Source organism: Tachypleus tridentatus, chromosome 1 (genome assembly GCF_004210375.1).
Source record: "Tachypleus tridentatus isolate NWPU-2018 chromosome 1, ASM421037v1, whole genome shotgun sequence".
NCBI lineage: Eukaryota > Metazoa > Arthropoda > Merostomata > Xiphosura > Limulidae > Tachypleus > Tachypleus tridentatus.
The window spans coordinates 42,715,622-42,739,356 of record NC_134825.1 but is presented as its reverse complement, the minus strand read 5'-3'; the positions used below and the strand labels follow the sequence as shown (position 1 = coordinate 42,739,356).

Here is a 23,735-nt window from a genome sequence, read left to right as displayed (position 1 = left end):
AAAGAAGAGCTAAGAAGATCCATGTACTACTTTAATAGAGAAAAGTCATGCATCAGATGAGGCAGTTTATATTAAGGTGCCACAGGAATAGAATCACTAGGTGAAGATGTTTCATTGTTTTTGTAGCTGGATAACTTTTGTTTTCCACTTTGCTGGTGGATGCAGCCTATGAAGTACTGGTTTTATTGCGGATGCAATATCTGGATATTTAATGTGTTGCTTAGTTATCCAGAAACATTAATTATGTAAAAATAACAGTTGGTTAGATGATCTTTAGCTCATGCCATATAATTGTAACTGCAAATAACACTTCTTTTGGTTCTTTTATTTCAGCCACTGTGTCAAGCTAAATATGTAAATTGCACAACACACTTGTGTGAGAGAGTATAAAGTTATTAAAAATGTATACTTTTTGATCATTAAACTTTTAAGTAAGTTTAATTTCACAGCATAAATCTATTGTATTTAGTTAGTTGCATAGTATTTTACTAAGTGTTGATAAAATATTGATATGTTACAATAACTTAAACTTTAGAGGTGATGGACAAATTGTAACTGCACCTTTGAAGTCAGCACCATCAAATTACCCCAAATAATTTCAGTTTTCCTTCAGTATAAATTTTTTGTTGTCCAGTGTAATTAACATTTTAAACAATAGTATTTAATCAGTGTTGATGATTGACAATAAAAGTTTATTGACTTTTAATAGTGAAAACACAATTATTGTAAAACAAAACAATGTTCTTAGTGTAAAGTGAGAGATTATTTTTCATGAGAAATTCTTATTTCATACTAAAGTAGAGGTAAATAGTTTTTTTTATGTATTAGTTTGTAGCTTGTCATTAATATGGTTACTATATGTAGGTCAAAATGTACATGCCAAAATATTTGTTACACTCAAAATGTAATTAATCTACATAATTATCAATGTATGGCATCAAAATGTAGTTAATATATCAACTCTTAATACCATACATGTTTTAATTTCTTAATATTTAAAGGCAATATTGAAATAATTTCTCAATTTTCTCATATACCTGTATCGTGACATCTCTTAACTCTGACTTGCTGAATCTCTCTACTTCTCACCATCTCTGATGCCCTTAATTTAATGTTAATTATTCATACAGATATTACTGAGGTGTTGTCTAATTTCATTCCTCTGTGACATTAACTGCAGAAATATCATTTTAATTTATCAAAAGAAGTCTTGCTCACAGTAGAAATTATATATTTTTTTGCTTACAAATTGAAAGTTACTATAGCTACTGTAAACCAAGTACATAAAGGAATTATTTTAAGACACTTATATCTTGATTAGAAAACCAAATGAGTTATTATAGGACATTGCTTGTAGTATTTTTTGTATTCCAAAGTACATAATTGAGATAAACAAAAAAAATATTTAATATGCTAGTGCTATTATTACGAAAAAGGTAGGCTTAATTTTAATTTCTGGGGCAACATGAAAAAGCATCATGAATATAAGTACTGTACTTCTTGTTTCTTATGTGTTTTATATATTGTTATAAAAGTAATTAAAATGTAAAAACTAGATGAGGTTAGGTAAGTTAAAATAATGAAAAAAATATTTTCACAGATATGCTTGTGATTGATGGCTTTCAGTATCAAACCTTAAGCTCTGCATTCTCTGAGGTGTAATAGTCTTGTATTGTAGAATTATTAAATACAATTCAAACAGCAGTTACGTAATAAAATTTAGTAGAAACAGTTGTTGTCTGTTATGAATCTTAAGCTGTTTAGGATAAACAGTTGTAGTTTTCTGTTACAATCATCAGTTATTCTAGAAAGAAAAAAAACATAATTTATATGTATTTTGCATTATTTGTGTTGGTTACAAGATTGGTTAAATTAATTGAATTTGTATAAATTAGAAATAGTGAAAATGATAGATAAAATTTAAAGTTGTAAAATAATGCATAATATTCAATTAGGAATTTTAAAAGTTATGCTAATGAAATTTTAAAACTGTAAGATGAATAGAAGTATTTTTAATGTTAACTAACCTTTCATGTTAAAATACTGACTATATATATTCATCTAGAGACCTTTAGTAAAAATAATAAATTGAAAAATTTAATATGGTATTTACGTCTAATCCCAACTGACTAATTTTGCAAAGATGTACTAAGCACACAAAAATTATAATATTAATACTTTCACAGGTACCTGGTTGTTAAAAGGTCAGTTTAGCCAGTTAACCAGTGTTTGTCATGAATTTCAAATAACAGAGTATTACATTATGGCTGCTCAGAGTATGACCCATAATTACAATAATATAGTCTTATGGTGAGTCAGGGGTAAGTTTACAGGCTTACAACATTATAATTCAGGGCTCAATTCTTTGTGGTGGATGTAGCAGATAGTTTAGTGTGGCTTTGCATCAAAGCAATCAATCAGATAAAATATGACAAATGCTGCTGAGAGTATTTCCCATTAATTAGGACTGTTTGTTTCAAATAATGAAACATGACACTGCTTCTGAGTGTGATGTATTAATTGGATGAAAATGTTATAGTGAAGCAGTTATATTTTGATTTTGTACTTGTTTCAATTTTTATAAAATTTTGTAATTTACAAATTTATGTAGAATTGATAAACAATACTTGAACATTTTTTCTCAGGATTTAAAAGATATATTATTTTATTAAAAAAGGTACATTATTTTATTCAGTTATTTTATTCTTGAAGGTTACTAATTTAATAGAAGTTATTTTGATGACTTGCTTAGTTGTTTAAAACCTTCTATTACAGAAAAGTTTTGAACTATATTGGTATTGTTTAGTGTTAATACATTTTACTAATTTCATGAATATTCTGTTTTTTATTATTATTGAAAATTAGAGAAGTATTGAAGGCATATTAAATGCAATTATACTTTTAGTTTTTTTAAAAACAATAACTGAGATTCTAATTTAGTTTCCCTATTTCATTGTATAAGAAAATATTGTTTAGAAGTATAAAGAAACTATAAGTAAATCAATTAAACTTTCAGATTACTTATGATGACATAAGGAAAACTTATGGTGGTGGCCCAAGCAGGGGTTACTATTCTAGTGCATATTCAAGGTATTAGCATTTTTGTTTGGTATTTAACTTTTGTTTTGGCACTGTGTACATTTTTATGCTTATCTGAAAGCTTAGAAAGAGATTAGGAATTATTTTGTCTGCATGATTTGAATTTTCTCTTATCTTGCAACAAAACATAATTTATAAACAAATATGTATAATAACAAGATAAAGTTGTGTGTAAAATATATTAAAGTTAATTACAATGATTTGAGAATATTGCCAGAGGTGTAATATTGCTTTTAAAAAGTAAGGGAATGAGAATTATAAATCATATTTGTAGAAATATACTAAAGTCTACTACTATAAAGTGACACAAAATAACATTTATCTGTGTTCAGAATTGTGTGGAATTTTTCTTTCCACTAAAATATTGGATATAAACATTAAATGTGAAAATGCATGTTTTTTTAAATGTTTAACAAGTATACTAAAAAATGTAATTTTTGGTCTTAATAAGTATGATTCAGGATAAAATTTTTTTTTTTAAGTTGTCAGAAAGTATACTAACAAAATGATATTTTTGGTTTTAGTCAGTGAGGTACAGGATATTTGTGTTATTTGGGAAGTTTTTTTTTTGCCATTATTATTTTTTATTCTGGATGTTTTGTTGGCATATAACCCACTTCATGTGCCTATTCTATTGATGTGTCTACCACTTTGCTATCTAGTGTGCTTGGTTATTTCTGAACATTTTTTTTTTTATTCTTTTGTAGTTCCACAAATGCATACATGCTGATGTATAGGCAGATAGAAAAAAACAAAAATGCTGGTAGGTTCTCTGTTATGTTTTCATGAATATGAATAATTTATTTTGTATATAGGTTTACAGATAGTGGAATAGGCTAAGACAAATATAATTAATGCATCTGCTCAGTACTGAAATAGCCATTTTAAAATTTCATGTCTCAGTTTTACATAAAAATTCTTAACTTTAAAGAATAAATTACCATTTTTATGATTTCTCCAATTCAGAATATTGAATGATTTGTGCCTTTACTATGTTTGCTTGTTACTTTGTCTTTTTCTTAATGAACTTAATGTACTTCATTTCTGTAAATATTATAGAGGATATTTAAGATCTAAAATGGTTATACTAGTAGTACATTACTCTTATTGCTTATATAATACCTAAATTTTGAATTTTTCTTGTTATTTGAGAGATTATAACATTCTAGGGTATTCTAAATTTATTGTTTAAAATCAAACAGTAAGATAATTAACATGTAGGTGCAAACATTATTCCAGTGCACTAATTAACAAACAAATTAACTGTTAAAGTAAAGAACAGTCTCAAATTGAAGTTTACTTTAAATAAAAATTCAACCTTTTGTATAATAACTGTCTAGTGACCTTTTACAGCAAGAAATAGTGCCTCATTAAATTAAGCTTTTAAAAGCTTTAAAATCTTCCATAGGTGTTTAGTTTTCCAATTTTAAATTATTATTTTGACCACATTAAAAAGTATTACATACGTTTTATTGAAAGTAGGTGCACTTTTTTGCTAATATTATTTCAACATATTTTATGTTTTAACTTGAAAGTGATGTCTTATTTTCATATTTGCAACTTAAATTGGCATGAGATAAGCATAATTAATTGAAAAAAATATGTGAAATACCTAGCACAATTTTATTGGAAGTTGAAATTGTATTCTGTTCTTAAGGAATAATGAATCTGTCATTTGTTATATACTATTTAAACAGGTGATAAATTTGTACTCGGTGGAAGTTACTTCATACAAGAACAGTTTTTTTAAATGAAACATGGAAGCACTGTTTTACATCATAATGTAAATATGTGCTGTTAAAAAATAACTATAAAAGATGTATATAAAAAGTGGATTACTTTAATTGTTACTTCTAAGTGGCCTGGCATGGCCAAGCCCGTAAGGCGTGCGACTCGTAATCCTAGAGTCGCGGGTTTGCACCAAGTCGCGCTAAACATGCTTGCCCTCCCAGCCGTGGGGGTGTATCATGTGACGGTCAATCCCACTATTCGTTGGTAAAAGAGTAGCCCAAGAGTTGGCGGTGGGTGGTGATGACTAGCTGCCTTCCCTCTAGTCTTACACTGCTAAATTAGGGACGGCTAGCACAGATAGCCCTCAAGTAGCCTTGTGCGAATTTCCAAAACAAACAAACAAATACTTCTAAGTACTAGATTGTTTTAGTTTTTCATGCATGTTTTGTAACTTGGTCATTAAAGTCATTTTTGTATTTTGAAAGGAATTAAAACTATCATGCTAAAATTTTTTGTCATTCTTATGAAGCACGTGTATTTAAAATATATGTATTTGATTAATAAAGATTCTTTTCCTTTAAATCATAGTGAAAAATATTTTAAGGTGTTTTCAGAAAAAGAAAATTTCAGTTTTTATTAGTAATTCTTTTTAAAGTATATTGTTATTAGTGACAACAAATATTATAATAAAGTGAATTCAAAATTGGATTCAAAAAGTGAAAAGACATCAGATTTGGAACCCACCCTAAATATAAATATTGTTTCGTTTTACAATGAACTATTATTTTTGTAAAATATTCTTGTATTTTGGGTGTAATACTTTTATTTATCTTGTATTGTTGCTGTAGTGGATGTACTCAGAGATTGATTTTGTTTAAAATATAAAGTATATTAAGATGTTTCAGTATTGTTTTTTTCATCACAATTTTCAGAATGTATAGGAGTAGAAGAGTTCCCTGAACATATTAAAGCTTTACTACAGTGTATGCAGGAGCAAGAGGAGAGAGACAGACAACAAAGAGAAGTAGAAAGAAATACTTGCAAGGTACTTTTTGATGACCATATTTTTGTATCTTAATATACAAATTAATTATTTGAATTTCATGTTTGTAAAATGAAGTTCAAGCTTCTAAAATGATGTCAAAGTCAGTTGATATTATATTTCTTTTGCATAAATTGTAAAATCTGTAATCATACATGGCTTTGTAAATAATTCTTAGTGGTACAGTTTGCTTTTTTAAAAAATCAGCAAGAAAGATGACCCTGTGTACACTATTGTATTAATTTATTATTTGCATTTAAGTGCTGGAAGCTAAAAAATAATTCTTTTAGTATCCACATTTGCCAATGACATTAGGTTGTTAGTTTCTTGAAGTTGAGGCATAATGTACAAAATATTACACCAAAATCATAATGAGAGACAACTTGCCATGAGCATGTTACAAACTCCAAGACAATTACATTTAATATGTAATTAATCTACTTCATTATCAATGTATGTGAATACACTAAGATTCAAACAGTTAATAAATTAAATTTCAATATGACACAAGTTTTAAGCTTTAATTTTATAAGGAAAAATTTTAAATTCTGAATCTCCTCTAATATGAGAATTGTGAAATTTGTTTTCTAGGTATTCTTCCTACTCTAATTTATTTACTGTCCCATTCTGAAGTATGGAATTTAATGAAATTAGTATTTATAAGATCAGTATTATTAAGCAAAGTGTAATTTACGTAACCTTCACTCATGTTTCATTATATAAACTAGAAAATTGGACTTGTTTGCTATGCCTGCCTGTCACATCCCATCCTTCACAAATTACCACTATCTTAAAATTGTAGCTAATAATTTCTATTTTCATAGTATGGAAGTTTTAAGTTCTTAATTGTATAAGGCAATATTTAACAAAAAATTCCTGAATTTCCCCTAGTATGACACATGTCTTGACATTTCATCTTCTCTATTTTATCAACCACTCCTCTAATATCTATGAAATTTAACATGTATTACTCAATATAATTTTGCACAGAGAAACATAATTTTATAGGCTTCAGTTTAGTTTGGTTACAGAGCTATCTGATAGAAAATCAGACCCCTTCTGTCACATCATTGTTACATTCTCTCTTTCAGGATTTGTTAATAGTTTTCTCTTGCATTTAATTATACATTATTTATGACCAATAAAAAGCCACAGTTTTTATTTATCAAATGACATGTCATGTTGTTTTCTGTATTTTATAATTTTTTCTTTGATAAAAGTCACTATTACCAATGAAGCAGAAAAATAGATTTAACCTCATTTCAAATTTGTTTTTTCACTGTGCAGGTAATGATAACTTTTATTTAAAAATATTTTTTTATCAATCTGAAAATCACAAATACAAATGAAAATAAAATTACAAATCTAAATATAATCATTTCTACTAATAATATGAATTTAAACACTTTTATACATAATTTTGTTGTTTTCTAAAAACCTGTTATTATGAAACTGTTGTTATTAGTAGACACTTGTTCCCTAACAATTTGATGTGTTAAATGACAGATGACAGCATACACATCTCTTTTTATGGCTTAAAGACTGTAGAACAAAATTAGAGGCCAAAGAACTTGACCAAAACATTTTGGACAAAAAAAACAACAGGTGCACACCTTCTCAATTTCTTTTAGTTTGTATGAAACGTTTCAAGTTATTTGTTTTTTTATCTTGGAGGTATGGTACTGACTGTGGTTACGAGTTGGTCAAATTGACCAAGTCTGTACAAGTTTAGAATAGAGAAAATAACGGATAGGATATAAAGTTTAACTTAAAGGAAACATTTGAAATTTATTGATACATAGAGAGGGTGTTAGTATAGATTATAAAAATAATTAAAATGTGAAAATTAGAAACTTGTTAGGTTAGGCAAGATAATGAAAAACAACAGTAACAATAAAAAATTTTCACAGAGTATGCTTGAAAGCAACTTGTACATTTTTCCATTTAATATCGTGACATGAGCTGTGCATTTACTGAGTTATTTATAATTAGCTTGTTGGTGTTGTTGGTTCAAAGTATAATTAAACAATAAATTTAAGTATAAACAGGTATAAAATGTTACAAGTTTTAAATTATTTAGGATGAATAACTTTAGTTTCCTATTATAATCTGCAGTTATTCTAAAAAGTTAAAAAAAAAGAGTAATTTAGATTTATTTCCTGTTTTTTTTATAGTGGTTACAAGTTGGTGAAATTGACCAAGTTTGTTTAGGTTTAGAATAGAGAAAATAACAGACAGAAAAGAAACATTTGAAATTTATTTTGTAGGGTTTGTAGATTATGCAAATGAAATTTTGAGATGAAGAAAAGTATTTTTAATCTTAACGTGAAAATCGCTCTTCACTCAGAGCAATCAACCATCTGATTCCATATGTTCATGGATAAATCTTTAGTAAATATACTTAAATAAAAGTATGATTTTTGATGTGCAAAAGATTTGTAAAGTTTACCAAAAACTTGCCACAATTTGGAAAGATGCACAAAACATTAAAAGTTGTAGTATGGAAACTTGTGATTAAATTAAAGTTATAAGGTCAGTCATATTCACTGGTCTCCTATGATAAATTAAATATTGTTGAAATTGATAATTTTATAACATGTTGACCCATTTCAGAAATCTTATCACTAGTTATTCAGACACCTTATTAATTTCAAAACTTTGTTTCTTCTTTCTTTTTGTTGTTTTTGTTAATGACACTTGAATTTGCTATTGCTTGTGTTAACCAGGAAGATTAGTACAGAAAAAATATAGTTTTCAATGTTTAATAAAACTTGCCCCACTAGAAATGTATTTTGAGTTTAACATATATCAGTAAGGAACAAATTAAAATGCCTTTGGTAGTAAAATATCTGTGTTAAATAATGTAACAGTGTTTCACATGACATTATCCTTTGATGCAACGTCTTGCAAAATTGAATTATCTAAAATGATGTGCACAGGTTTGTTTGTTTTTTACATCTTATCTGTAATGCAAATTTGCAAAAGCAGTTATTTTTAGTCATGGTTCTGGAAGTAAAGCCCTGAATATTCACTTTCAATAAAAGCAAACTTAGCTTTATAAAAATGCCTTGCAAGACCTGAGACTTTTGTTTTCCTCTGATGGGCATGTTTGATGAACAATAATGCCAGGAAATGCGAGTTTTTAATCCATTTTGACAGGATTTGGTAGCTTTGGAAAACATCCTGGTTTGACTTTTCTTTCATAAAATCTCTTTGTACCCTGTCTGAATTGTTGACTTAGTCTGAATTTCAGGTAATTCAAATAGTTCAGTGTTTCTTGAATAATGTGATATTTATTATTGTGATGGAACCTTAAAATGTGAATAGTATGTTCACATTTCAGTATTTAGCATAAGGTATTAAATTATGGCAAATAACACTGGTTTACAAAAAAATATTTTTTGTCTGAGGCAAGAATGTGAATAGGTGTTTTTTACTAATTTGGGTGTGCTGAATTCAAATTTATAAACAGTTTTGCTCTATCACCTCTAGTTTTCTGGCTTTTAAATAGTCTCATTTTAGTATATACAGAGTATATATGTGCTTATTTCAACAGTTGCAGCAGCTTATTACAGATAAAACAGGATAAAGAACATTGACGGAATAAATATACTTGGATGACACAATGTACACAATTCATAGTACCACAGACAGTTAGAAGTGTGTTTTCTTAGATGATCTGGTGTATTTTGCCTCCGGGATGTCACGCAAGAGCATCCAGCAGAAGTCTCCCATCATGCTGGGGTTCCACTTGCCTTGGTAGTTGCTCTCCATCTTCGTAATGTCTTGGTGGAATCTTTCTCCGTGCTCATCACTCACTGCTCCAAGGTTTGGAGGGAAGAAGTTGAGGTGGGAATGGAGAAAATGAATTTTGAGTGACATTAGGCATCCCATATCCTCATAAGTCTTTAGCAACTTCTCAATACAGGCTTGGTAATTTGGTACGCGTGTGTTACCAAGGAAGCCACTACAGACTGACTTAAATGCTTCCCATGCTCTCAGTTTCTTTAAGGTAAGAAGCTCCTCAAAATCAGTATCCTTCAGCACTTCTCGGATTTGAGGTCCGACAAAGATGCCCTCTTTGAGCTTAGCAGCACTGAGACCTGGGAACACAGTAGACAAGTGTTGGAAGGCAGCACCATTTTTGTCCATGGCCTTCGCGAAATTCTTCATCAAATCAAGCTTGATGTGAAGAGGAGGAAGAAGCACCTTCTTCATGTCAACCAGAGGATTCTCCTTGACGCTGTGTTCGCCAGGAACGAAAGTGCTTCTAGACCCCCAGTCTTTCTGCTTGTAATGCTGGGATACAGCTCGACTATCCCAGAGACAGAGAAAGCAACAGTACTTTGTGAAGCCCGCTTGCATACCCATAAGAAGACCAATGACCTTGAGGTCCCCACACAGACTCCACTGGTACTGGTTGTACTTAACAGCTTCTAAAAGAAGCTCCATATTTTCAAGGACTCCTTTAGATGGACAGAGTGTGCAGTGGGAATGCTGGGATATTTATTTCCGTTGTGCAGAAGCACAGCCTTGAGACTTCACTTGGAAGAGTCTATGAAAAGACGCTAGTCTGAAGGATTATGTGGCAAACCAAGGAAAGTGAACAAGCCAGGTACATTTGTGCAGTAGCACAACTTGTTTTCCATGTCGAAAAATTGAAGCAAGGTCTTTGTTTCGATTCCTGAAACTGGTGATCCTTACATCTTCCTGGACTAGGTTCCACTGTTTAAGCCGAGAAGCCAAGAGCTCTGACTGCTGTTTTGACAGATACAAATCACGAGCAAGGTCATTCAGGTCTTCTTGCGTGATCCAGTGTGGCTTGTTGCCACTTGTTCCTGAATAAGAAGAGTCAGTATCTTCGGAAGAGATTGACTTGGCAGAATCTTCCCTTGGAGGTATTTCTTCATCTGATGAGGAAAGAAGATCCTTATTTACTGGAGGTGTTGGGACAGGAAGATCATTTGAATGGGGAACGGGTCTCATAGCAGATGGAAAGTTGGGATATTTGATCTTTTTTCTAGAAGATGCATTGAAACCAGTTATATTTGTTAGACAAAAATAACAATCATTTGCATGGCTTCGTGGGTCTCTCCAAACCATCGGGACTGCAAAGTTGAACGCCGCTTTCTTGCCATTAAACCAAGCAGTTAGTCCATTATAGCAGGGTTTACAACAGATGTGTGGAGCCCAAGATTTGTCCTGATCACCAATTTTACAGTCAAAATAATGAAAGTAGACAGTTCTGAGGAGGGAAGTGATGGTTCGATGCTGTGCAACTGTCGTGAAATCCCCACACACGTAGCAGAAAGAATTGGCCTGGTTGAGGCATCCTCGGTGTTTTGACGATCTTGAAGCCATTGGAGAATCTGAAAAAAAACAAAGTAAAATTAAATCATATGTAAGGCAATAATAATTATGTGCGTCGTTGGAAATTGTAATACAAATATATACCCAAAAGATTGTGTAACACAATTGTCGAGGGACACCAACCTCCTGCACTGACTGCCAGTGCACTACTGGCTGTTGATTGAGACGTGTTGGCTACGCTTAACTGCCAAAATCCGTCTTGATATATATATAATGTAATGCTATCACTTACATTTATTGCATAATAACTAAAAAAGAAGACATAAGTCACACAATATTAGAAATTAACCCTGAATGCATATACGCCTTTATACACAGTATGTGTACAAAATGTACAGTATGCATACCTAAAAAACTAGAGGTGATGAGTAAAAACGGATTTCAAATCTGAATTCAGCACCCCCAAATTAGGTTAAAACAGCTATTTTTGTGCTTGCCTCAATTTCTTTGTAAACCAGTGTAATTACTGCTGTTGGGGAAAGGATGTTTAAATGTTTTTGATTCGGTTAAACTGATGACAAAAAAGTTTATATTTAAATGCCTGTCATTTTCCTGTCACTGCATTTTGTAGAGTTTTATTTCCAGATTTTGAAGCTCTGTTGAAATTAAAGTATTAATTTACTCTCAAAAAACATAGTGTAGCAGTTAAAATATATTCTTAAGGTAGCTGGCGTGAGCATTAAATTTTAACTAAAATAAAGTAAAGAACATGTTTTGACCTTTTATGGTCAACATTTCTGTTTTTTGTTGATCTGAAGATGACCTAAGAAGGTTGAAATGTGTTCAGTAGTTTATTTTACATTTTTCCTTCGAGTTGGCTTCTCATTGTCATGAACGTAGCAGTTAATATATATGATAAATATTGTCTTGTGGTTGATTCAAAGATAAGTGACTAGTTTTTGGTTATTAAAACAATCATATTCAGTTTTTTTACAACATTTGTAGTTTAGTCGTGTTATTTACACACACACACACACACACACACACACACACAGATTATGAAATAAGTTTTTGTTTAGCATTTGCTAAGCAAATGTGTAAGATCTTACAATAAAATAATTTTGTAGAATAAATTTTCATTGTAAAATACAAAATCAATTATTTTGCAATGAAAAGTCAGCTTTTTTGAAATGAGATAAACTAAAATGATATTGTCAGTTTTTTATATAAAGTATTATTAAGAAGAGGATTACTTACCATGTTCTATAATAATGAAAAATAGAAAAAGGGAATGCTATTAATCTATATTATGTCTTAATATAATTGGAGAAACCAGATATTTCAAAGTTATGCAAAGTTAAAAATTTATTGAAGCAAACCTGTAATATTGCAAAATATTTTTATTTCACACATCTCTCATATGTATTTTTATAGTTATAAGATCAAAGCATGTTAAAGAAATGTGTATTATTTTTCTTTAGGTTTTGGTTAACATTCATGGACTTTTTTGTTTGGACTGAATATACTTAATTATTTTGTCTTTTTACATAGATCAAATTGTTTTGTCATCATCCAGTGCAAAACCGTATGGTTGAAATGAGGTTGAAGGTTCATAAAGACTGTACCTTGGAAGAGACCACTGCTACGGCCCGCAGTGTAAGTATTATTGCCTATTTTAATTGAGTTTCAACTTTAAAAAAGAATCAACATTTATTTCACATTTTGGTTTATCGATAACAATTACAATTTATTTTTTGTATAATTAAAGGTTAAGACAGATAGTCAGTGCCTTTATTTATTATGGACTTTGTATTGAAAATAATTTCTCCCTACATTAACCTACAGGTAATTATCACATCATTTTTGGTTTCTAAATAACAAAAGCTTACTTTTATGTTTTAAGTATAGTTTTTATCATAAAAACTTGTGGGAAAGAATATTGTTATCATTAGCTCAATTTACATCATTTTAACAAAAGCATGAGAAATACATAATTAAGGTGTTGAAAAATCACCTTAATAATGAGATATTTTTTCATGATTTCTAACATATAAGGTAATTTTAATACAGAAACAAGGAAGTATGTAATTTATTTATGTATCTATCTTGTTAAAAGATTCATTAAGTAGTTTAGCTTGAAACACATACTTGGATATTAAGTCATTTAATATCTGTGAGACTATAACTTCTTAGTACTATGTGTCTCTTTACTCATTGTTAATGGTGTTTTATATATCATTCATATAATTGTTTTGTTACTGTAATAGTGTGTGTGTGTTTTTTGTACAGTGTGTTATTCTAGAATTATTTTAGATGTATTATGTGGGAAGTGAGGAAATATTTATTGTCAGTGATGTTTTAGTTATCCATATCACCCATAGGTATTTGATTTTCAGTCTTGAAATAAATATATATGTGGTGTTTTTCTAGATAATGAGACTAGATGCTGTAGTGCCTTTAGACTGCTGTAGATTAGTGAAATATGATGAATTTCATGACTCATTGGAGTGCTCTTTTGATGACACTGAGGATCAAACAATTGGTGAGCTACTTGGTGGTGTGAAGTCTACTTATAAATTTGACCTACTGCTAGAAACCAAAAAACCCCATGAAGAGTTCCAAGTTTATAAACCAGGTGGTAAGAGAAATATTTATATATATCAAAACTTTATAAATTGTGATACTGTTGGTTAAGTTTTATTTCCGCATTTAATTGTGTTTTCATTTGTAGAACTCATTTGTTATTTTATAATAATTAAAATATGTTAATCATGTTGAAGGTTATAAATGATGACAACATGAATCCTTGCTTTTGATTTTAAAAGAAATATTTATGAAATAGTTTACCTACTCATCAACATGTGTATATTGTTTTATTTGGATAGTTAATGCTAGCTACGTAGTGAAAGCTGGACGTAATGATGTTGATGCTTCATATGTTCTTGATGGTTAGCAAAATCTTGGGTTGTATACAAAGCCATTAGTAACCAATTCTGAATGTAATGTGTGTTTGTCATACTTCAGTATACTTTTATAAGTATTAGAATATAATTTTGTCTTAATTGCTTTAATACTGTTATTTTTTGAAAAATTTAACAAATTTGTATGTTAATTGAGCTGCCTTTAACGTAATGTAGCTCTTTAATGCTGCTTGTTATAATTAAGTATAAAAGAATGCTAATGTGTGGTGTGGTGTTTTCTTATTTTTTTTTCAATTTGTTAATGCAAAGCTTGATTGCATATTAACTTATTATGGTTTCTTTATTTTATGACAACAACTCCAATAAGAGAAAAACCAGTTAGTGTTAGATAGTTAAGAATAAAAGTTTTTAGTCATACATTAATCATATATAAATTGTGTTAGCTTTTCTTATAAATGTACCAACATTTATAGTTTTCTGGAAACTTTAAAGTAAATTTAACCTTTTTGCAGTGGACTCTATATAATATACACAAGTTCACCTACACATTTGCACACATTAAGTATTTGTACTTTATCTTTTGATACTGCATGTGTATTTTCACAAAATTTGGTAAACTTTTAGTAAAAATAGTATTTTGTGTACAAAAATTAGATTTTTTGATGAAATATTTTATTAAAGATTGGTTTGTGAAAATAGTCTGTTTTTTACTAGACTGAGTGAGAAGTGATTTCATGTTCTGATTAAAAAAACTTCTTCCCAAACATCTCATGTTTTAGCATAATCTCTGAAACCTCCTAAATATATTTCAAATGATTGTTTACAGTAAGACTTTATATTTTGCTGTTTTCTATAATCTAACTATGTAGGGTCTGTCACTTGGCCAACCTTGTAACCATTATAAAAAAAAAAAAAAAAAAAAATATAAATTATGCTTTTTTTTTCTCCTAGAATTACTACATATAATATGAAAATACAAATATTCAGTCTAAGTAGCATAAATCTCAATACTATATATTATTATTATTTTTTATTATATTGACCTTTCAGTCATGCCTAGCTAATATTACATAACTTGCATTGATGCAGTGCAGGTCACTCATGTTACATATCCAAAATTATAAAATTTACCTTTAGTCTTCCCTATATTGACTGTTTTAGCAGACTAGTAGTTTGTAATCTACAGTGTCATTTCAGTTATTATACATTATATATATGTATATAAGTTATTACTATTTAGAAATAAATTATTAAACTTATTTTTCTTAAAATATAGAACAATAAATCAAGAAGTAAAGCAAGCAGTTATCTCTTGTCACTACAACCTTTGTATTCAGTTGTTGATGGACATAGGTTGCTAAGACTTAAAATTTCACACATGTAGGATATCAAACAAATATTTACATGCGCGCGCACACACACACACACACACACACACACACACACAAAATGAAGCTAACAAATCATCATTATATGTTTTAATGCTATCAGAAATATTCTAAAAATATTCAGCCTTCTGTAGAATGAGAATTTTGTGACCTGTGCTCTCTAGGTCTTCCTTCTCTAATTCATTTACCACCCCTCCAAGAAGTACAGAATTTAATGCACGTTATCTCTATAGTATAGGTATTACTCAGGCAAACCATAGCTTTAAACTTGAAAATCAGACCCACTTGTCACATCTTTTCTTTCTCAAATTGTTAGTAGAACTCTCATGCTTTATATTATAATATTTATAACTAACAGAATGACAGTTTTAATCTGTAAAATAAAATGTTATATCACATTTTCTGTACAGAGGATTGTCCATTTTGCCTTCAGTTCAAAACCTTTTCTTGTAGTATTCATTTTGACAACCATAACTGACTTTTTTGAAGGCTGTTATCATAGTTAGAAAGCCACAAGAAATATGATAGTCACAGGACATTTTTTGCTTTGTGCATGATTTTATTTTCTGTTAAGCACGTTATTTGACTAACTCTCAACACAGACTTAATTTTACCAACCATGTAACCTGTTTGTACTCATTTAAAGTATATAGATTTAATATATTTAACTTTCAGTGTAGTGTATATATCTTCACAAAATTTGGTGTTCTTCCAGTCTTTCACATACAAAAAAAATCATGTTTTTTAATGAAGTATTTTTAATGAATTAAATAAGGATTTACCCATGAATATATGGAGTATTTATTTTGGATAGTCCATTTGCAAAATTATTTTTATGTTAAGATTAGAAATACTTCATTTCAAAATTCTCAGATTTGATTTGTATAATCTCTAAAACATTTTAAATACATTTCAAGTGTTTCTTTGCAGTACAACTTTACATATTATCTGTTATTTTATCTGCTTTATACAACATTGGTCAATTTAACTGACCTTATAACAACCAAAAAATAAAAAACCTAAAATATCCTTTTGTCTTTTTAGAATGACTTCAAATGATAACATCAAAATACATTACTTTATCCTAAGTAGCTTCAACTTCATAACCGTATACATTAACTATTAGTGTTTTGTTGCCCCTTGAATCATGTTCAGTTACTATCTGTGGCACGAAAAGTTGTAAATCACTTAGGGAAATTTGCAGTTGTGCGACTGAATTACATTACCTACATGCTCCTTGCATGTGTGCCTTTTGAGCCATTTTTATTATATTTATTTTACCTAACCTAGTCATTACTGACCTAAAAAAATCCCTGTTTTTATATTATACTTTTGTAATGATAAAGAATAAACATGGAAAACAAGAAGTAAATTACTTACCAATACTTTTTGTTTTTTTGCTGTCAATTGTACAGGATAATAAAGCCTATATTATAATGGTGGTAGTACATTAAATAAGTTTTATTTAATTAAATAATGCACCAAAGAACATAGAATAATAACATGCAAAATGCATACAGTTTCCTTAATTATCACAATTCTTATGGATTTCTAACCATGAGACCAAAGAGCCATTACCAGTTTATCCAAGTTAACCATTGTGATTCCTATGGGAACCAAAGTTATAATATAAGTGAAATTGAAGCTTATCTGTTCAGAAAAAAATCTAATACAATTTATCTTTGGTAGATGAAAATCTTGACTTTTTACTGGTTATAGGTATTGTATAATTACACACAAGAAAGTTATTAACAAAGCATCAAAAAGAGGATGTAACATGTAGGTCAGGGGTTCCCAACCGGTGGGTAGTGACCCTCTGGGGGGTCGCAAAGCCTTGGCAGGGGAGTCGCGTAGCCTTGTTAGAAGTAGCTTGGGATAACATTAATTTTATTTCATCAATTACATTTTCATGTTCTTACTTTTTTGTTTTTTTTTTGTTTCGGTGCAAAGCAAAATGTGTGCTACGTTAGTTCAATGTCATTAGGTGATATTATGGGTGTATGTATGCGTGCCTGTGAGTAAATGTGTCTGTGTGAATGTGTATGTGTCTGCAACTGTATGTATGTGTGTACTAGTGAGTAGCGAGTATGTGAGTGCACGCGCATTTTTGTATGCTTGTGTGTCTGTTTAGCTGTGATTAAGTGTGTGTGTGCTCGCTGTCGACACATGAGTCACATGTCCGTTGCTGATTGGTGGATGACTAATCGCTGAGACTGGCCACGCCCCTTCCCTCCCAATACTTACCCCATCATTACTCTACCTGCACCCCCCACAAGTAGTCAGTGTAAGATCTACAGTTGCCAAAGCGTTCATTATTTAACATTTTTATTTTATTTTAACAAGGAGATAAGTAAGCAGTAGAGGTGAGTTGTGTCCATGGCTAAATGGTGCAGATACTCCGAATGCTACCTCAACATTGGCTTCACCACTGTGCTCGCCAACGACGGCATCGAGAAACCACAGTGTGTTTTGTTCCATACTGTCCTGAGTGCAGAGTCAATGAAACCATCAAAACTCAAGCGTCATCTCGAGACGAAACATCCAGAACACACAAAGAAGGATTTGGATTTCTTCAAATGGCATGAACGGTGTCTTAAAAGCCAAAGAATCGATAGAAGTGGGTCGTTTCAGCAGCAGAGTGCAGCCGTAGTGGAAGCTTCATATGAAATTGCATTTGAAATTGCTAAACAAAAAAAGCCTCACACGATTGGAGAAACACTTCTTAAACCCTGCATGATGAAAGCAGTAAATCTTATTCTTGGAGAAGCCAGTGCAACGAAGATGCAGCAAGAATCCCTGTCAAATAATACTATACAGAGGCGCATTTCTAAAATGTCTATGGATGTGAAGGAACAGGTTTTGACTGAAATCAAGGGTTCCCCTTTGTTCTCCTTTCAGCTCGACGAGTCAACAGATGTAAGTTCATGTTCTCAGTTGCTTGTCTTCATGAGATACATTAATTCAGGTGACATCAAAGACGAATTCTTATTCTGCAGTGCACTTGAAACCACAACAAAAGCTGATAATGTCATGGAAAAAGTTTCAACTTTTTTTCAAGACTAAGATCTTCAATGGGAAAACGTGTGTGGGGTTTGTACGGATGGGGCACCGGCTATGCTGGGATCGAATTCAGGATTCCAGTCGAGAGTGAAGAAGCTAGCACTTCAAGCAGAGGGCATCCACTGCATGATTCACCGATATGCTCTTGCCAGTAAGACTCTCCCTGCCTCTTTGCAGGAAGTGCTTGAATCTATAATCAAAATTGTAAATTATGTGAAGACTCAAGCACTCAACACTCGCCTATTCAAAGAACTATGCAAAGACATGAATGCTGACCACGAAGTCCTTCTCTTCTACACAGCAGTTCGTTGGTTGTTGAAAGGAAACGTTATAAATCGTGTCTTTGAAATGAAAGATGAAATAAAGCTATTCCTGGAGACTCAAGAAAGGAAAGATCTTGTAGCTCACTTCAAGATGAAGCATGGAATAAAAGGGTTATGCATCCTAGCCGACATTTTAACCAGCTGAACAAGCTCAATTTGAAGCTTCAAGAAAGGGAAACACATGTTCTCTTTTTTCAAGATAGTCTTCGACCTTTGTTTCCAAACTGCAGAACTGGCGCCGGAAAACCAATCTTGGAAACATCGCTATGTTTGAAAAACTTTGTGGAGTGACGGATGAGTCTCAGATCCAACTGGATCAGTTCCTCAAGGATGAGATTACCAAACATCTTCAGTCTCTAGAAAAGGAAGTCGAAGCTACTTCCCTGAGCTATCACAGGAACAGGAGGCCCTGGTAAGGAACCCATTTTGTACTGAACTTGATGTATCCAGCATCCCAGATGATATCCAAGATGAATTTCTGGATCTAAGGAATGACTCTTCAGCTCGTGATCTCTTCAAGGTGAAATCCGTGACTCAGTTCTGGTGCGCTATGTATCAGTCATGCTCCAAAGTCAGCATGATAGCTTTACGTGTCCTTGTTCCATTTGCTTCTACCTACTTGTGTGAGGCAGGATTTTCCACTCTTGTCAACATAAAAAACAAAGAATAGGAACAGACTGGATGTTGGAGATGACATGAGACTGGCTCTAACAAACGCCGCCACGAATTTCAAAGCTTGCTGCTGAAATGCAACATCAGGCATCTCACTAGCTGGGTTGGATAGCTGTTCAAACCTATGTTAATATTATTTTAAGAAATATGTTCTTTTTGTGAATTCAGGTTGAACCAATGTGATTTAATTTGATAATAAATAATTACAGAATTTTAAATATTTTTTTAGATGTTTTTTTTCCCTCTCCTTCACAGAAAATAAAAGCTGAATTAAGCTGCTGATAGTAAGGGTTTCAAACTAAGTAGGGGGCCAAAGGTCACATGGGTTTCAAACTTTCCTTCTGTTCAGGTATTTTAACTTTCTTGGGGTTGATGGTTGTAGTGAGGCTTAAACTCTGTTGATTATTGTATTGTCATTCAAAGGTTGGGAACCCATTAAATATTAGATGGTAAAAGAGTAGGTTGTGTTACATGAGGGTAGGTGTTAGTGACTTTCTGTTTATAGCTCAGTAATCAAGCAAAATTAAAGAGTATAAAAATTAGTTTGAGCAATAATGATTTTGTGGGAGCAATTTATGTTTAATTGCATACATTCTGAAGGGTTTCATGGATGAAATAGACAAGAGAAGAAGCATACAGAAAATGTGTTGTCGTGTAACTCTAGGAAAAGTTCAGGATTTTTAAAAATATTTCCATGTATAATTTAAATTCGTAATTGTATATAATATTAAAATGTGGTTTATTTGCTGTGTGATTATACTGTAGTAATTGGTGTAACATAAATAAGGAGTGCTTTAATAAAACTTTCTCATGAGCAGTTACCCAGGTTGAAAGAGTTAAATAAAAATTTACTGGTGCAGTATTGTTAATATAGAAAGTAAGCTCAAGTGTCATTGACAGTCAATGGGAAAAAAAAAAAAAAGACCCAGGTTAGTGCTATATTTATGTTTTTTGTATATTCTTTATTTTTGATAAAAAGTAACTAAAATGTAAAAGTTAGAAACTAGTTAGATGAAAAAAATAAAAATTCTTCCCAGGTTTTGCTTAGGAACAGCTCTCATGCATTAAGTAATTTGATATTTTAATGTGAGCTACTACATGTTTTCCAAAGCAGGATTATCAGTTACAATTCAAAGGGCAATATATTAATAAAATTAAGGATAAGCAGATGTATGCTGTTACTAGCTTTAAGTTATTTGTATGACCAATTGTAGTTTCATGTTGCAACTTGAAGTAATTGCAGAAAGTCAAAAGGTGATTAAGGTTTATTTTCTAGTTTTTATGGTGGTAATGAGGTTGGTTGAGTTGACTGAGTGGGTATACAGTTAGGGTAGATAGAATAACAGATAAATATAAAGTTTTACTCATTAAAAACATTCAGAATTTACTTGAGACGTTTAAAATTATGCAAATTCCAAAATTTCAGATAAATGTTTTTAATCTTAACATGGAAATTAATTTGTACTCGGAGCAGGCAAGACTCTGGCTGTATATTCACAAAAATATGTTTAGCAAAAACATATTGAAAAATTTGATTTAGCTATACATGAAGATCATCTTAAGTAGACTTGCTTTGTTTTCATTGTTATTAAATAAAATACTATTACATGCTCCATGTTTATTTTTGCCTATGCTATGTGTTTGACATATTTTCCATTTGTCAGAAATATGTGCATGGAATTAGACACCTTGATTTGGATGTCAATAAATATCACTTACTGATTGACTGTAGGATTGCAACATGGTTGTATTTTGTGTTTAACATAAAATCTTTCTATTTTTCTGGTATTTTGACATCATAACTTCATGTGAGGAACTATCTCAATTAATTTTGATGAAATATGGCAGGAGAATTGAGGTTGACTACCCCAGAAGTCAATTTTTAATGGCCAAGTGGTCTGACAGTTGATTTGAGTTAAACAGTAATTTCAATTTTTGCTGTTGGAAGCCAATGCTAAACAAAAGTATATGTTTTAATGCCCTGAGTGAGCATAGATTTGTGCAATGATTGCACTATACTGAGTAGACTTGCATGACAAATTATATATGACACCTCAACCTTAAACCAGTGAAGTAAATGTTTTGTGATGGGAGGATACATTTGTTATTGTCCAATAAATTCTTTCTTTTTGTAGCTAAAAGTGAAGTATTTGTACTTATGTTAAAATTGCAGAAAGAAAAAATGAGTTGAAAATAACTTTGTTGAAAAGCATGTAAGTTAGAGTAGGAAACTTGTATAAAAAAAAATGTTGTGTATCTGTATTTTGAAAACATTAACATACACAAAATAATTTGTATTTATCTATTGTGTGTGTGTGTGTGTGTGTGTGTGTGTGTGTGTGTGTGTGTTTCTCATTATATGTAGCTTAGGTTTGTCATTGTGCAATTTGTATGTTTAATTGTCCTTTGGTCAATAAGGTTTAACAAGAAAACTCTCTTTAGGTACAACAGTGAAACTATACGTAGTTGATGTAGAAGCTGAGGAAATTTCAGCTCCAGTCACTCTTCGCAGTCATTTGAGTCAGACTGTAGAGGAGTTTAGGGAACAAGTGGCACAGGTTAGACAACACTTTTACTTTGTTGCTATGTCTTAAAGGTGTTTTAGTGAAACATTTTAATGTATTGTTAGACTACTGTGTTTTGTATATATTTGTTAAATGTTTGTTAATTTTGGTCCATTCATAGTTGATACTTATTGTTTTTCATTATAATTTTTTCACTTGTATATTTATTGTGACTTTCAAATCTAGGTATTTCAGATCTTAATATATTTAGTAAATTGTCTGTTTGTTTATATTGTTTTTTTTGCATTTTTTTAAGGCATTGGGCTTGCATTCAATAGCAAACACTCGTTTAGTGTTAGAGCGATACTACAATGACTTGAGACTTCTGGAAAATTCCAGTAAAACACTAAAGATGGAAGGATTTTATCGCAGTAATAAGGTACTTGTTCTGTTTTAATCATATCAGTTCCTGCTGATTCAGGATAATTGAACTTTATTGTGCTTATGCTAAAACCGGTGACATTTCTCTAAATACTACTGTACTGTCAAGCACTACATTGTTCTCAACAGTTAACTTAGCCTCATTTCAATGTTGATCAGATTGGATGCACATTGTATGTCTTGTATGAAGATAAACAACATTCAAAGGCAAAATCTGCTTTTCTATTGATTATAAACATGCCATTCAATTTAAAACCAATGCTAAACAACCCAGCTTTTACTTTGCAATAGAGCATGGCTTAACTTGACTTTTGAATTTCTATAACAGCCAGTTTTAGGAATTTTTATCAAGTTACTGATAAATGAAGTGTTTGTACATATATTTTATTTATTGCCAACAAGAAAGATTTTTTTTAACCATAGTCATTTTTTTGTACAACAAAGTTTAAAGTTTGGTTCCTGTAGCTACTTGTACTTAAAGCCTGAGCAAAAATGAAGTTTTGAATTAATATTTTAGCAGCTTCTTTAAGAGAATAAAAAAACTTGAATAATATAGGAACTTAAATCATAAGGTACTTCATATTGCTAATTTCATTAAAACACTTTGATAATGAAATGGTTGAATTAAATCTTGAATGTGATTCAGTAACACTTTGTGCATAGAAAGGGATTTAAAAATGGTATTGGCATTATAGGGATAGGTGACTTCAGCTTACAGAGGCAACAACTGCCTTAATTATATTGTCACGTTAACTTATGGAAGCAACAACTATCTTTAATTATATAGATCACATCAGCTTATGAGGGCAAAACTATTTTAATTTTGTAGATCACATCAGCATGTGGGGGCAACAGTTATCATTAATAATGTAGGTCACATCAGCTTACAGGGACAACAACTATCTTAGCTGTTTTTGGCATACCAGTTATGAATAAAGATAAGTTTAATGAAGAGTTAAGGTAAAAGGTTTTATTTATTTTATGCTATACAAATCAAAGTTAGAGAAAGTTAATTTTTGTTAAATATTGATTATAACATTTTTATATTCAGTTTATCCAACCTTGTAACAATAATGGTTTTTTATCTTGTCCTGTAGGTGTTTGTAGAGTACACAGATGCAGATGATGTCTCAAGACCTTTCATGGAGAGTCGTTTCTATAAAATTTTAGATCGTTATGAGCATACAATATGCATTCATGTTGCTCTACCTAGAGTTGATAAAGGTAATGTCATATTAACTCTT

The 23,735-nt window shown here is 30.9% G+C and overlaps 1 protein-coding gene across 8 annotated transcripts in view; it reads left to right on the top strand.

The window, feature by feature from the left end:
* The window catches only part of LOC143247067 (ubiquitin carboxyl-terminal hydrolase 47-like), a 142,273-nt gene that overhangs the window by 67,448 nt on the left and 51,090 nt on the right, over nucleotides 1-23,735 (top strand). For all 8 annotated transcript variants that reach the window (XR_013026352.1, XM_076494498.1, XM_076494473.1 and 5 more), the window contains 8 exons: nucleotides 3,017-3,090; nucleotides 3,807-3,862; nucleotides 5,763-5,875; nucleotides 12,734-12,838; nucleotides 13,613-13,820; nucleotides 21,989-22,104; nucleotides 22,367-22,489; nucleotides 23,589-23,715. Coding sequence is in view for 7 of the 8 variants with exons in the window: in XM_076494498.1 (XP_076350613.1) it covers nucleotides 3,017-3,090; nucleotides 3,807-3,862; nucleotides 5,763-5,875; nucleotides 12,734-12,838; nucleotides 13,613-13,820; nucleotides 21,989-22,104; nucleotides 22,367-22,489; nucleotides 23,589-23,715 (922 nt within the window). In the remaining variant the exon portion in view is untranslated. The remainder of the gene's footprint in view (nucleotides 1-3,016; nucleotides 3,091-3,806; nucleotides 3,863-5,762; nucleotides 5,876-12,733; nucleotides 12,839-13,612; nucleotides 13,821-21,988; nucleotides 22,105-22,366; nucleotides 22,490-23,588; nucleotides 23,716-23,735) is intronic.